The 15,322-nt window shown below is 55.2% G+C and overlaps 1 protein-coding gene across 2 annotated transcripts; it reads right to left on the bottom strand.

Annotated features, from left to right (window-relative positions):
* Positions 1-867: 867 nt before the first annotated feature.
* Positions 868-13,235, bottom strand: UBXN6 (UBX domain protein 6). Of its 2 annotated transcripts, none has more exons than XM_052643449.1 (10): positions 13,119-13,235; positions 10,015-10,178; positions 9,371-9,435; positions 8,247-8,408; positions 5,000-5,097; positions 3,098-3,173; positions 2,314-2,398; positions 1,884-2,234; positions 1,515-1,663; positions 868-1,022 (listed from the first exon to the last, which is right to left on the bottom strand). In XM_052643449.1, the coding sequence occupies exons 1-10, from the start codon at positions 13,199-13,201 to the stop codon at positions 897-899; spliced, it is 1,359 nt and encodes a 452-aa protein (XP_052499409.1). In that variant the 5' UTR covers positions 13,202-13,235; the 3' UTR covers positions 868-896. The 2 variants fall into 2 exon arrangements, with proteins under 2 accessions (XP_052499409.1, XP_052499410.1); XM_052643450.1 differs by having other exon boundaries at positions 8,247-8,375.
* Positions 13,236-15,322: the final 2,087 nt, after the last annotated feature.

The following is a 15,322-nucleotide window of genomic DNA, read 5'->3' as shown; positions in this document are numbered from 1 at the left end:
AGGGGCAGAAGTCTCATGAGGGCCTCCCTGGGTTAAATTGAGGGGAGGGATGGTTTCTTCTGGAACAGGAGAACCCCATTTCATTCTTCCAGAAGAACCCATTCTTTTGGAAGGGAGAACCCCATTTCTGCTTTTTGCAGCTGTTAGAAGCCCCTTCTCCATCTTCAAGACCTGCAGCATCACATCTCCCATCTTTACTTCCTTCCACGTTAGAGCTCCCATGGGGACACCTACGCTCACTGCATAACCCAGGACAGTCCCCTAGTTCGTCCTTAACCACACCCCAAGCTCCTCTGGCACATAATGTCATATTCACGGGCTCTGGCCCCAGGAGCCCTCAGCAGGGCTGGCTCGTAGACAGTGGGGACAACATAGGAAAGCAGGGGAAGTGAAGAGCTCGCCTCAGACACAGGCTCCTGGGACCCCAGGTACCATCCCAGAGCAGGTGTCCACCTGACCCTGCTTCACCAGGAGTCACAGCCAGCCTTGCTCACTGGTGGTTCCACAGCTGCTGACCCTGCCTCCCACAGCTTGAACTCCACCAGGAAACTAGTCAACATCCTGTTTATTCAGGTTTATAACTTTACAGAACTTGTGCTGACAGGCCCAGGCCTCCCTTGGCCAGTTACCCAGGAGCACACAGGATCCTGGCCGGGGCTGAAGGCTGCTCTGCCTGGGAGGCGCCCACGGCTTCTGTTAAACAGATTACTAGTGATGCCCTCTCCTGGCGGTGGTCATGGCTGTGTGCCCGGCCAGCCAGCGCCCACTTCATGCCCGCAGTGCCCCATGGGCAGGGCGAGTGGTTCTGGAGGAGGTAGGGGGACCGGGATGGGAAAACGTGGAGGACAGCACAAGGCAGACCCACGGTGGGGCTGAGCCAACCCTGCTTTATTTCACTAGAGCCGCTCAATGGCCGACAGGAGCTCGGGTTTCAGGATAGACGTGTCTGGCTGGGTGCCTGCAGCCCTGATGTCCTCAAGCACAGCTGCGTCCCACGAGAAGGTCAGGAGGGCAGAGGGCACCTGCAGCAGGGTGAGAGGCGCAGAGCTCCAGCTTCACTTTCAAATCTCCCCTCTGGAGCCCGGGCCACACTCAACCAGCGTTGCTCCCCACGGGTGATAGCACCGCTGTGCCCTCAAGGGCTCATCAGATGACTGCCCTGTGGCCTGGCTGAAGCCCACCCAGCCTGGGGCAGCAGTTGGCACTTCTTCTCCAGGCCTCCTTCCCAGTCTCCCTGAATCAGGGTCTGACCACAATCCGGCCCCCTCCTTCATCCTCTCAAGGAATTCCTGCATTCTGAATGCCTTCTTGTCTCTGCTTTGCAGAGGACTCTCAACACAGTTGGCACATTTCCATTTTACAGACAGAAGTTACTCAAGGCCACACCACAAGTGGGATGGTGGGTCTTAACCCAGAGACACCTCCCCAGTACCATCCCATCCCCTCTTGGGGGCTTGTGCTGATTTAACAAGAGCCCAGAGAGTCGGGCTAACCTGCGGGGAGCCGTCACTCACCAGCCCACATTCGTTGAAGGCCAGGTTCTCATCTTCCGACAGCTTCTGTCCGCCTGAGGCCAGCAGCTCAAAGGGCAGCCAGTCGTTCTGCAAGGTCTCCCGGACAAACCCATACAGCACTGCCACCCGTTCCCGGGCGTAGAAGGTCCCTAGGGGTGGGACAGTCGAGTGGCGCTGGAGCTCGCGGGAGCCCCTCTGCACTAGCCGGCCGCGAGCCCTCAGCCTCCTCCCCGGGGACGAGCGCAGCCCAGAGAGGCAACGCGGGCGCCCAGCACGCACCCTGCACCCTGCAGCTGTCGGGGACGCGCACGCACACCTCCCCGGGGACGAACGCAGCCCGGGGGTACCGCACAGGTGCCCAGAACGCACCCTGCAGCAGGCAGCCATCGGGGAGGCGCACGCGCAGCAGCGTGTACGTGTACTTGCGCATCTCCCGCTGCTCCTCCCGCTCACGCATGGCCTTGGTCCGTAGCACGCTCAGCCGCTCCACAGCCTCCGACCGCAGCCGCTGCTCCCGCTTGATCTCCTCGGCCGTGAGGTTGAAGAAGTCCGCGGGCAGGTCGAACTGGGAGGCCAGGGGCGAGGGCCGGAAGACACGGCGCTGGCGGGCCAGAGTGGCGCGCACAGGCTCGGCGCTCAGCAGCTGCTCCTTGTGGCGCTCCAGACTCTGAGGCTGGGCCAGAGCGGCCTCGCTCAGCACGTAGAACTCCTCGGGGCCCTCTGGAACATGTAGAAACGTCACTGCCTAGTCAGGGAGACCCCTCACCCGGACCCTCCCGCCCCAACTCTGGGCTCTTACCCTGGTCAGGGATTGGAAGCAGCACCTTCTGGAAGCCGATGGCCTCAAAAAACTCGTGGGTCCCTTCCAGGCAGTGAATGCGCTCCTGAGAGCGGAGGCAGAGGTCACATGGGACCCTTGGGGCCTCCCTGTGCCCCACAAGACTCTGCCCACCCTGGCCCTCCCAGCCCAGAGTCCCTGGTCTCAGTGTAGCTGCTGTCCCTGGACAGGCTGAACCCCTGAAGCCGTCTGAGGGGCTGAGTTCACAGAGGGCCCAGGACTGCGAAAGGTCAACACCAGGGTGAAGGAGGCTGAAGAGCCAAAGGACAACGTGAGGAGGGAGTGCCAAAGGTGGGGGAGGCCAGCTGTGTGATGCTGGACTCAGGTGGGGGCCACCAGAAGCAAGTGGGGCCCTGCCGGCCACAGGGGCAGGCACCATGGGCCAGGGTGGTGGGCCACTTTCTCCACAGATGCCAGAAGCCTGCCTTTGTGTGGAAAACCTCCCCAGTGCTGATGTTCTCTCAACTAACTCAAAGAGAACTCACACTACACTGTGGGTGGCGGGCAGGGCAGAGGGTGTATGGTGCTCAGAGAGCCCACCCTCGCACCCACCACCTCAGCCCACCTGGACTGCTCGCCACCGTGCCCCCGTCACCCGCCCGCCAAGCAGGGGCCCTTCTGCAGCCAGCTTCAGCCCCCATCCCAGGCTGTCTGCAAGCCAGCTGCTCCCTGTGATGGCTTGGGTCCTGGGGGGCCTCATGGGCCCAGTCACACCAGGCCAAGTCCCTCTGCCAGCAGCCCTCACCTGGAACACCTTGTTCTGCACCTTGATCTTTCGGTACTTCTCCTCCTCTGGGTGCAGGTGGATGTTGTCCAGGTACCTAGGGTGGACAGGGGCCGACAGCTCAGAGCCACGCCACCTCATTAAGGGTGATCCCAAGCAAGGTGCCATCATACCTGGATACCCCACAGAGCCCAACCCCTGGCACACCAGGCCTCCCCTTTGGTCCTGCCTTCCCAGGGCACCAAAGACCCACCACGGTGGGTGAAGCGGGGCAGGGCCAGAGTAACAGCCTCTGGAGCTGATGGGTCCCTGGAGGTCCCCCAGCTTGGGGGGCTCCTGAGCAGCACAAACTGCTAGGCAGCCCACCCAGACCTGCTCAATAAGAGGAACAGGGTGACCCTGGCTCTTCACTCTCTTCTGATGATCCCAATAGGAAGCCAGGGTTGGGAACCCCTGATGCAAGGTCTGTCTAGTCAAAGCTATGGTTTATCCAGTAGTCATGTATGGATGTGAGAGTTGGATTATAAAGAAAGCTAAGAGAAATGCTGGACTGGAAGAAACACAAGCTGGAATCAAGATTGCCGGGAGAAAGATCAATAACCTCAGATATGCAGATGACACCACCCTTATGGCAGAAAGTGAAGAGGAGCTAAAAAGCCTCTTGATGAAAGTGAAAGAGGAGAGTGAAAAAGTTGGCTTAAAGCTCAACATTCAGAAAACGAAGATCATGGCATCCGATCCCATCACTTAACGGGAAATAGATGGGGAAACAGTGGAAACAGTGTCAGACTTTATTTTTGGGGGCTCCAAAATCACCGCAGATGGTTGACTGCAGCCATGAAATTAAAAGACGCTTACTCCTTGGAAGAAAAGTTATGACCAACCTAGATAGCATATTCAAAAGCAGGGACATTACTTTGCCGACTAAGATCCGTCTAGTCAAGGCTATGGTTTTTCCTGTGGTCATGTATGGATGTGACAGTTGGACTGTGAAGAAGGCTGAGTGCCGAAGAATTGATGCTTTTGAACTGTGGTGTTGGAGAAGACTCTTGAGAGTCCCTTGGACTGCAAGGAGATCCAACCAGTCCATTCTGAAGGAGATCAACCCTGGGATTTCTTTGGAGGGAATGATGCTGAAGCTGAAACTCCAGTACTTTGGCCACCTGATGCGAAGAGTTGACTCATTGGAAAAGACTCTGATGCTGGGAGGGATTGGGGGCAGTAGAAGAAGGGGACAACCAAGGATGGGATGGCTGGATGGCATCACGGACTCGATGGAGGTGAGTCTGAGTGAACTCCGGGAGTTGGTGATGGACAGGGAGGCCTGGCGTGCTGTGATTCATGGGGTCGCAAAGAGTCGGACACGACTGAGCGACTGAACTGAACTGAACTAAAGTCCCAAAGAACTGATGCTTTTGAAGTGTGGTGTTGGAGAAGACTTTTGAGAGTCCCTTGGATTGCAAGGAGATCCAACCAGTCCATCCTAAAGGAAATCAGTCCTGAATATTCATTGGAACGACTGATGCTGAAGCTAAACTCCAATACTTTGGCCACCTGATACAAAGAACTAACTCACTAGAAAAGACCCTGATGCTGAGAAAGATTGAAGGCAGGAGGAGAAGGGGGTGACAGAGGATGAGATGGTTGGATGCCATCACTGACTCAATAGATGTGAGTCTGAGTAAGCTCTGGGAGTTGCTGATGGACTGGGAAGCTTGGTGTGCTACAGTCCATGGGGTTGCAGAGTTGGAAACGACTGAGCGACTGAACTGAACTGATGCAGTAAACCTCTTCATTTTAAAGACTGATAAATGGCCCCAGAGAGGCCAGACCCCTTCCCCGAGGGCCCAGGGAGAGGGCTATGCTCCCTACAGGCCTCCTCAGCAGGAGTTGGCACCTGGTGGGAGAGGGCTGCCCACTCACTTGGCGATGGTGTCCACGCCTAGCTTCACCCGGTCCCGGTCTTTGTTGAACGTGTGGATCTTCATGATGGAGGCAGCCACTGGGTCAGTGGAGAAGTGCTGGGGGAGTGAAGAAAGCAGTGGGTCAGGAAGCACCCTCCCGGGAGCCTGGGGGCCACACTGGCTGCGTGGCCGGCTCTCAGCACGCACTGGCAGCATGTCTGGAACCCGCCGGCCACTGCAGACGCACTGCCTCTCCTAATCCCCCAGCCCTGCAAGGGACGTTCTAGAAACAGACTGAAGTGGCAGAAACAGAATGCAAAAAAGGTCTGTGACCTGCGGCTGCCCAGTGCACAGCCAGGGAGGCAAAACAGTGGAGATGCCACTGACTCGTCCCCCTGCCTTGGAGGTGGCACCTGCCTCCCTGGGGATTGGAGGGGCCATGTTTGATCCCTCAGCTGGCCTAGCCTCTGGGTGACCCCAGGGACCCTGCAAACAGCATCCCAGTAGGGAGAGACTGAGAATGGGTCACTGAGGAGAGGAGCAAGGTCAGGCAGCAAGTGTGTTCCCACTCTGGACAGCTAGGCACGCGGCCTCACCATGGGGTCTTGTTTTTCTGCAGCCCCAGAAAGTCAGCAGTTACATGGCCAGTGGGGCTGGTACCTATGGCAGCCCCAAACACATCTGCTCTGCCTGAACAGTGGTGGGGGTGAACAGTGGGGTCACTAGAGGTGACGGATCAGAGCAGAGACCACCTGGCCACTCAGATCTACCTATGCACCCCCGCAGAAGCCCAGCCAGAGCTCCTGGAAGGTAGTGTGGAGCCTCTGCCTGCCCCGGCCCGCCTCTCTGAACTACAGTGGGGGTCAGCCTTCAGCAGTCATGTATGTGTCACTTGACGTCTGATGTGAACTGGGTCAACTCTCCTGGGGACTTCAAATCTGGACCCCGTTCAGTCTGCCAGTTAAGTTACCAGCATAAGACAAAAAGGCTCAGACGGGCCAAGAAAGTGGGTCTGCAAAGAAGCAGCTGTGAGATGGGGGCAGGGGGGCGTCCTCAGGATATGGCTGAGCCAGGCTGACGGCCCCTACACCAGCCGCCTTGGGACAAGCACACCCACCCCCAGCAAAGAGCTGCAGCTCTCAGTGCTGTTCTCAGAAGTATCCAGGCAGCCCGCAGCCTCATTTAAATTAGGACCAGGGCATGTGAACAGACAAGGGACACAGGAACACAACATCCATGTAGGTATTCATGTTGTGATGGGGGTGGACTTCACAGTGGCCAGAGACAGGTATTTCAACAAATAAGGACTGGGGAAAACTGGGTAACTATCTGGGGAAAAAATAAACACACACAACACTGTAAATTAACTATACTCCAATAAAAATTTTTTGAAAATGAAAATAACCCTAGCTGCATGCATCGTATTCTACACAGGGATAAATTCTAGTTGGAGCAAACCTTTAAACATTAAAAAGCAAAACAGAATAGCACTAGAAAAACCACAGAAGAACTGTTTTAATTCTTTAGTGGGGAAGGCTTTTCTAAGTATGCCACAAAACCTGGAAGCCATAAATTAAAATCGATGCATTGAATTACATAGAAAAAATTTCTGCATGGCTATGTGACCACAAGCAGAATATAAAAATAAGCTGGAGGAAAAAAAAAAAAAAAAACACCTGGCGTAAAATATCCCCAGATCATAGACAAAAACCTCATTTTGCTAATATGTAAAGAATGCCTACAAATCAATAATAAAAAAAATACCCAATACAGAAATGCTCAAAAGATGCATCCTCATATGAAACACAGACAACCTAACCCTGAAAGGGAGACGCAAACTAAAAACTGCTGAGACGTTGTTTTTACCTATCTATCTGGGTAGACAATGAACGTTTGGTCACCCACAGTGACAGGGGACAGGGCAAATGGGAACCTTCTCCCACAATGCTGGGGAAAGAGTGAATCGGGACAAACTATGGAGGATCACCTGGTGACAACTATCCAAAGCCTGATGCAGATGTTCTTTGTTCCAGCAACTCAGCTTCTGGAATGGAACCTGAAGTGCTGTACAGACCAGGTTTTCAGCATCAATACTGTCCTCTCTAGTGAAACATTGGAAACTTCCTACATGCTCATCAACACAGTGCTGGTTAGTCAAGGGACAATTTACAGGAGTCACCGTGCAGTCACTATGGAGAAAGCAGACTTTCAAACTGCTCAGAAAAAAATGGAGGGACTTCCACAATGGTCCAGTGGTGAAGACTCTGTGCTTCCAATGCAAAGTGTAGGGCTTCCATCCCTAGCAGGGGAACTAAGATCCCACATGCGGTGTGGCGAAAAAAAAACCCAGAGGGGGTGACAGAGCAAATGAGGTAAAAACGTTAAACAACTGGCAGATTTGGGTAAGGTGGGGAGAATGACACAGGTATTTGTAATTTGATCCCTGGAACCTGGGAGAATGTAGGTTACGGGGTAGGGGTGGGTTGCACAGATGGAGTTAAGGTTGATGATTAGCGGACCTTAAAATAAGGAGATTAACTGGGATTACCAGGTGAGCCCAATAAGAGGGGGAAGAGAGAGAAAGAAGCAGAGAGCGGGCAGCTGGGAAAGGCCTGGCCTGGCTCAGCTGGCCGTGAAGGAGGAGAAGGAACAGCACACAAACAGCCTGAATCCCCAGGGCTCCCAGAAGGCACACAGCCCTGTGGCCATCTTGACTGTAGCCCACTTGTAACTTCCAGAACTGTGAGGGCAGAGATGTGCTGTCTGGAAGCACTGCATTTGTAATATTTGTAATAATCTGTTGGAACAGTAATAGGTCACTCCCGCCCTAGGTGAAGAAGATTCAGGTGTTCTTTCTGTTCTTGTAGTTTTTCTTTAGATTTGGAATTTTTTCCAAATACAGAATTTTAAGGAAAAAAAAATAATATGGAAGTTCTTCCTGCACTGATAAACGTTGCAGTTCCATGTCAGATGTGAATGGCAGATTGATTTTTATGTAAAACAAAAATGCAGCCCATGTAGGAGATACAGATGCCTCGGTAGTTTGTATTTGGAGCATCTCTGAAAACGGATATAACATGCTCAAAGCTGGTGCCCTGGGGAGGGTGGAGGTGGCTTTCTCCACCTACCCTCCCGGACTGTGAATTCTGTCCCATAGGTGAGGGAGGTTAGCGCAGAGCTGGAGCACACCCGGGTGGTGATGCTGCAGGGGCTGCCGGGCCTTCCAGACGTCCGGGGGTGGCTCAGGCACAGGGGCAGGCACTCACCATGAGAATGGCCTCTCTGATGCGGGCGTCCCGCTGGTCCTTCCTTAGGATGGCCCCTGTGAGAGGGCAGGTGAAGTACACTCCGGGCACCGCCAGGTGGGCCGAGCCTTCCTCTTTGGGCTCTGGCGCCTGGGAAGATGGGGGAAGGTGTCTGAGCCTGGACTGTGGACAAAAGCCACCCTGAGTACCACAGTCCTGAGAGCGTGGCCCTGGGAGCCAGGCAGCCTACTGTGGAACACTGTGGCCCAGAGCCCAAGTCCCTCGGAGCTCATCTTCGGGGCTGTAAGATGTCCTCGAGGGACCAACTGAGAATTCAACAAGGTAAGGAACAGAGAGCATCTCTGGACACAGAGCAAGTGCTCAACCGAAGGCTCCTGCTCTCCCTGACTGAGGAGTGAGGAATGGGCTTTGGAAAGGGAATCAGGGGGTCAACGGTGCCCTGGGTGAGTCCCGGCCTCGGTCTGCAACTCAATTCCTAGGTCATCTTCAAGGTTCCTTCCTTTCTAAAACTCAGTCAGGCCTCACGGGTGGTGCTGATCAGAACACCCCTTCCGCCAAGCTCTCCATTAAGGCCTGCCTCCTCCAGGAAGGCCTCACAGATTACACCAGTCTCTGTGTGCCCCACCACCAAGGAAAGCAGCAGAGGGCAGTGCTAAGGGAAAGGGCTTTGGAGTCAGACAGCCTGGGAATTCCAGTCCTGCCCCTGCTGGTTTCGAGGTGCAAACTGATGACACTGGGCTCTCTGAACCTCAGTTTTCTCTTCTGAAAAATGAGAACTATAACAGCTCCACCCCGTGTGCGGCTACAGGGGAGTGACTGAATGGACGTGCAGCCCCACCCCCGGCACTTGGGTTTGGTTTCATTATGCGCCACGCATGCAGGTCCCAGATGACACCACCCTCCACCACGGGGTTCCCTAACCTGCCTCAGTACCTTGAGGCCAGAGGTGACCTCGATCCACCCTGACAGCTGCATCTCCTTCTCATCCCCAGCAGCAGATGCTTATAGCTCAGGACTGGGCACCAATCAGACCACAGCAGGAAAGAGCCCAAGCAGGCCCTCCAGGTCCCCCTCCCCAGGCCCCACTTTGGGGGTCCCCACTGCTGCTGCCACAGTGTCCTTACCGTGTTGCTCCCCGGGGCCTCTGGGTTCCCACTGACCGTTGCTTCAGCTCGGAGTTCCTTTCTCACTGTGGGGAGAGGCAGGGAGACGGAGAACAGGCCGGTGTGTGGAGTGAGCCTGCACGCCCCGTCCAGGCCTGAATGCTCACATGGGTCACACTCTAGTCCTTCCAGCTCGAGGTCCTCCTGGCCCCAACACCTCTCCACGCCCCCAGGCTCAGGCTGCACCAGACCATGCCCTCCTCCTGCTCCAAGTCCTGGTTCTGTCTCCTTCCACCATCCCAGACATCCCTGCCCCAGGTCACAGACAGACCCCTCCTCAGCCTTTTCACTAGCACCTCCCCTTTGTGGTAAAAGTGTTGATTGCGCAGTCATGTATGAATCTGTGAGACCCCATGGATGGTAGCCTGCCAGGCTCCTCTGTCCATGGAATTCTCCAGGCAAGAATACTGGAGTGGAGTGCCATTTCCTTCTCCAGGAGATCTTCCTCACAACTGTAATTTAAACCTCCTCCTACCTCAAAGTGTGGGAGCCCGAAGGCTCCAGGACCAGTGAGAAGCAGAGGATCGCCCAGAGGACAGTGGAGATAGGCCTGCTCCACCTGCCCCATGTCCCCCCACCATGGCTGGAGGACAGTCGAGGCTCACCCTGGTTCCGGATGGAGTCCTGAGATGTGGGGCCCCGTGCCCGGGGCTGCTTCTGCTCCAGCCGGGCCAGGGCTGCCGCCGCCGCCATCTGTGCCTCATTGGTGGGTCCCTGGCGGGGCTGCCGGACTGGTGGCTGGCTGGGCTTCTCTTTGGGGGCCTTCTCCCTGAGGAGACGCAAGGGGATGGTGAGGTGACATGGGGTTGGCAGGAGAGTTTCTGTCCCCTCCTCCTCCTCCTATCCCAGCAGACACAGCCATGCCTCTTCCCTGGGGGCCACCAGACAGTGGTTCTAACGCTGACAGAGGAGCCCCTGGAGGCAGATGGTGGTTCTGTTCCCTGCTTGGCCCTTCTGGGCAAATCCTGCCCTGGTCTGGGCCTCGGAGTCGTCACCTGTCAGGCAGGGGGAGAGCACACCCACCGTGTGCCCCCTTCCCCATGGGAGAGTCTCCACCCCTATTGTCTACAAGGGTAAGACCCATCCAGACTTCGTCTACTGAGCACCACCTGTGTGCCAGGTAGACAGCATGCCAGGAGCTAAGCCGCATCATGTCTGCTCCTCAGGGCAATGTTCCTCCCTGCGAGGGCTCCAGCCACTCTCTCACAAGCCCCAGAGGCTCATGGAAGCTGGGGCAGTATGCCAGGCTGCACACAGGCCCTGTGTGAGGCAGGCTACAGAGATTTGGTTTGATATTGCCTCCACCCTGGGAAGCAGGGTGATTGCCCTGTAAGATGGGCACCCTCCAGCCCTGACCCAGCCAGGAAATGACCTGGCCTCCTCCTCATTCCAGCAGAGTCCTGCCTCCCACCCACCTGACTCTGCCTTGCTCTCCTTCCCTCAGGACTCTCCCTTTGGGAGCTGGAATCATCTATGCTATATCTCAAGAGGGAGCCAAGAATCTGCATTGATGGCCTTGCTGCACATCCCCCCCGCCCCGGTCCCCCTCTCTGCTCAGACACCCAGGGCAGCCCTCTTTTCTGATCCCTGATCCTCTTGCCCACCCTGTCCACAGCTGAAAGTTTCAGGCTGAAGAACAGACAACTCACGTATGGATAGCTCTGCCCAAGCCCCACCATTCCATAAAAACATCATTTTCCAAACCTTTCACTCCCCCCTCCTCCCTTCATGGCTCATCCTGGCAGCCAGAGGGGTTCTTCTAAAACCCAGTCACTCCTCTGCACACACAGCCCCCTCACCCCAAGAACAACAAAACCCTGTTGCAAACACAGGCCCTGCACGAGCTGCCCCTTTCCCTCATTTGCTCCCATCTTTGCTCTGCTGCTCTTCCACCACAGGACCTTCACACTCTGCTTTCTGGGGGAGTATTCTTCCTGGGATGGACAGGGGCTACTTCAACAGTGCATGCATGTGTATGGTATGGGTTGATTTCCACACGGCTAAATCTGAGCTCAAACTTCCCCTTCTTAGAGGGACATTCTCAAACCACCTAACAGTCCCCAGCATCACTGGCAATCTCAACCTTGTTTTTTTCCCTTCATGGCCAACCTTCCGTCATTTATGTACTGGCTTACTTGTCCACCTCCCCTCACAGGAAGGGGAGTCCTGAGAGGGCAGGGATTCTCATGCCACGGCAGTTAGCTGTACACACACCCTGAGTCTCCAGGCTGGCTCCAGGCATGTCACAGAAGCCCAAATTTCCACATGACTTCCCTCCCCTCTCCTTCCAGGCTTCCAGTCTGACAAAACCATCAGCCCTCACCTCCTTCCAGTCCCAGCTCCCACCTCCACTCACTACTTGATGGACAAATGATTGGACTCCCCTGTTTGGCCCACGACTGTCCCTGGGCCCCTTTAAAGGGGTCCTCCTCCACCCCCCTACCCCCAGGCTCCCGGGACCTGCACTTTCCTGACTCACAGATCTGGCCCTCATGGGCCTCCTTCACCCCACTCAGTGATCCCTTCCCAAGAACCCCAGGGAACCCCCAAGCCTCATGACAGATGCCTGGATGTCCTTACCATGCACCCACTCTCCCTCACCCACCCCACTGCCTCAGCATTCCCTCACCAACCCTTACTGCCAGCCACCCAGTCTCTCCTCCCAGCCCCCACCTCTTCACAATCCCTTCCATTATGCCTCACAGACCCCTCCTCCCTAGGCTGACAACTTTCTTAAGTCACCCCCCATCCTAAACCCCCTCGGGCCCCCAAGCCCTCTCTGTAGGTCCCTGTAGGAATCCCAGCTCCTTCTAGACTCCTGCTCATCCCTCCCCACAGTGGAGCCTTCTCAGCCCATCCACCTTGCCTCTCCAGCTCATCACTATCTTCTGCTCAGCACTGGCCCCTCACACTTCCCCAAGGAGTCTCCAGTGTGGCCCCAGGCCCCTCTCTTCAAGTTCTCCCCAGTCAAGTTACAGAGGCCTGGAAGTGCAGGCCACCTTCCCTCCCCTCCCAGGTCTCCCTCCGGAGCCTTCAGGCCACTCAGCGATCACCCACGAGGAGGACCCCCATCTCCTTCTAGTCGGAGTCCCCCAGGTCCTCACCTCCACCCACCTGCCTCCCTTCTCCTCCCAGACCTTCTACAGCTCCTCACAACGCCACTCACCTCCCCCTCCCCCCCGCAGTTCACCCGCACCTCCCAAGCCTGACCACACCTCCAACAACGCCTAAGCCCTCCGGATCCTCACCTCCCGTCCACCCTCCTGCCCCACAACCAAGGCCCAGTTCTCTATCGCCACGGAGCTTAAGCTTCACGACTTTTTGCGACCCCAGCTCTTCTTGTTTCTCCAGGATCAGTCCCCAAACTCTGATCACCGAGATGCCCTCAGATCTTAGGCGATGACTTTTCAGGGGCCGTTCTCCGCATCCCTAGCCTCTCCCTTACCGCCCGCCCTAACCGACTAGGGTCTCTTAACCGACCCCTCAGTTCCTGCAGCCCCGCCCCCTCGAGCCTCGCTCCCTCTGCCCCGCCCCCAGAGGCCTCCCCTCCCCCTACTCCCACCCCCTCCCTCGTGCCCCGCCCCCGGAGGTGTCCCCCACGTTCTCTCAGCCACCCCTCCACGCCCCTCGCCTTCCCTAAACTTCCCGCGCCCCACCCCACCCGCCCGTCCCCGTCCCCGGGTCTCAAGCTTCAACGCCTGTCACGCACCCCGCCGACTCCGTGAGCTTCTGACCCGGTCCCGCGCTCTTGAACTTGATGTCGGCCTTGATCTCTTGGAAGAATTTCTTCATAGTGGCGGGGGGCCCGGCGGCTGGGGGCCGCGCGGGGGGGGGGGGGGGTAGGGGGGGCGCAGGGCCCAGTACGGGAGGGGCCGGCAGGAGCCAACAACCGGAAAAAAAATACGCCGCCGCCGGAAGTCCCGCCTTCGCGAGGGCAGTCCACGTGACAATCGGCGCAGCGTGCCTCTCTAGATCTCTGCGTCTTGCTGGCCCACCCAAAGTGACCACTCTGCACTCTCGGGGCGCGTCTCGGTGGTTCGTCGGGATTCTGTTGCCAGGGGCAACGACGGTGCTTCCAGGGGGAGGTGGTGCTTCCAGGAGGTTGCGCTTGAGCGCCTTCCACTGCGTTCCCCAAGGAGAGACAAGAGGGAGAGGGACAGGCCGAGGACCCCACAGAGAAAGCGCTAGCCCTGTCCTTTTACTTACTCAAGAACCTTCCCTGACTACCCAGCGGTCACGTGAAAAAGTCCCAACTCTGTGTGGGGGCAAAGTCCCCACGACCCAGCCACGTGGTCAGCGCCAATAGTCCTCAACAAACACAATGTGGGAAAAAATGAAGAGGATGGGTCGCACAGAGCTAGGGCTTGGGGACCCCAGATGGCGGAACACCGAGGGGTTTAACTTAAAGAGATCGGAGATTATCCTCAGAGTGCTGACGGAGTTCAACGAAGTGCAGCCCAAACTTTAGCCTTCCTGAACTTTATTTTCCTAGCTATGAAATGAGTATACGAATAGCACCGGCTTCATAGAGGTCGTGAGGACGATGCTGCAATTCGAAATCTCTGAATAAATCGCGGACGTTATCATGATTTTGTTATTGTTCAGTCGCCAAGTCGTGTCCGACTCTTTGCTACCCCATGGACTGCAGATTTACTTCTTTAAGAACAGTTCTTGAGAGTCCGTTCTGTACCAGCAGTGAAGAAAACAAAATCACTTGCCTCAAATAACTCGTGATCTTTTTGATTGGAGGAGAGCCAGAAAATAAAAAATCTATGGTGGAGTGGATGGTGTTAGTGGTATGGAGAAAAATTAAGCGGGAAACAGGATTGAGGGGATGGGAGGGTGGACGCAGTTTGTAACATCAAATAAGAATCCGACACAGGAAAAGAGCTTGCTTGAGACCACCAGGGAAATTTGATTGGATCCAAGTGTTAGATGATATAAAGGAGCTATTGTTGATTTTGTTAAGAATGGTAATGACATTGTAGTGATGTTTAAAAATAAATTTTTTTTCAGCTAGAGATATTTTCTGAGGTATTTGTGGGTGAAATAACATCTCAGATAGGTTTTCGTTTTTATTAAAATTTTTTATATGAACCATTTTTATCAGATATTTTTTAAAATACTCCAGAAAACGGACTTCCCTGTCAGTCCAATGGTTAAGACTTTGCCTCCCCATTCAGGGGCTGCAGGTTCAATCTCTGGTCGGGGTGCTAACATAAAACGTGCTGTGCTGAATCGCTCGATTGTGTCATATTTTTTGTGGCGCAGTGGATTGTAGCCCACCAGGCTGCTCTGGCCATGGAATTTTCCAGGCAAGAATACTGGAGCAGGTTGTAACTTCCTACTCCAGGAGATCTTCCTGACCTAGGGATAGAGTCTGCATCTCTTGCATTCCCCTCATTGGCAGGCAGGTTCTTTACCACTAGCACCACCTGGGAAGCCCCAGATCCCACATGCTTTGGGGCCAGAAAACCAAAACATAAAAGCAGAAACAATATTGTAACAAATTCAGTAAAGACTTTAAAATAGTCTACATGGAAGAAAATCTTTTAAAAAAGTAAATAATAAGGTACTCTGGCAAGGTTTCCCTTTTGGTTCAGTGGTAAAGAATCTGCCTGCCAATGCAGGAAACTGGTTTGATCCCTGGTCTGCGAAGATCCCACATGCCTCAGGGCAACTAAGCCCATGCGCCACAACGGCTAAAGCTGAACTTTAGAGCTGGGAACCGCAACTACTGAGCCCACGTGCCCTAGAGCCTGTGCTCCACAGCAAGAGGAGCCGCCATAATGAGAAGCCCCCGCGCTACAGCTAGAGTGGCCGCTGCTAGTCACAACTAGAGAAAAGCCTGTGCAGAAACGAAGAATGAGCACAGCCAAAATAAATAAATAAAATTATTTTTAAAAAATACTC

This window comes from Budorcas taxicolor, chromosome 7 (assembly GCF_023091745.1).
Source record: "Budorcas taxicolor isolate Tak-1 chromosome 7, Takin1.1, whole genome shotgun sequence".
NCBI lineage: Eukaryota > Metazoa > Chordata > Mammalia > Artiodactyla > Bovidae > Budorcas > Budorcas taxicolor.
Note: the sequence above shows the minus strand (reverse complement) of the source record. Positions and strands in the feature narration are given on the sequence as shown.

Bases quoted from the DNA above. Each gene is read 5' to 3' on its own strand.
- UBXN6 (XM_052643449.1), bottom strand. From the start codon at position 13,201: ATGAAGAAATTCTTCCAAGAGATCAAGGCCGACATCAAGTTCAAGAGC. The intron at 9,436-10,014 runs GTGAGCCTCGAC...CTCTCCCCACAG, and splicing joins GGACTCCATCCGGAACCAGG to TGAGAAAGGAACTCCGAGCT. The intron at 2,235-2,313 runs GTAAGAGCCCAG...TACATGTTCCAG, and splicing joins GCTTCCAATCCCTGACCAGG to AGGGCCCCGAGGAGTTCTAC.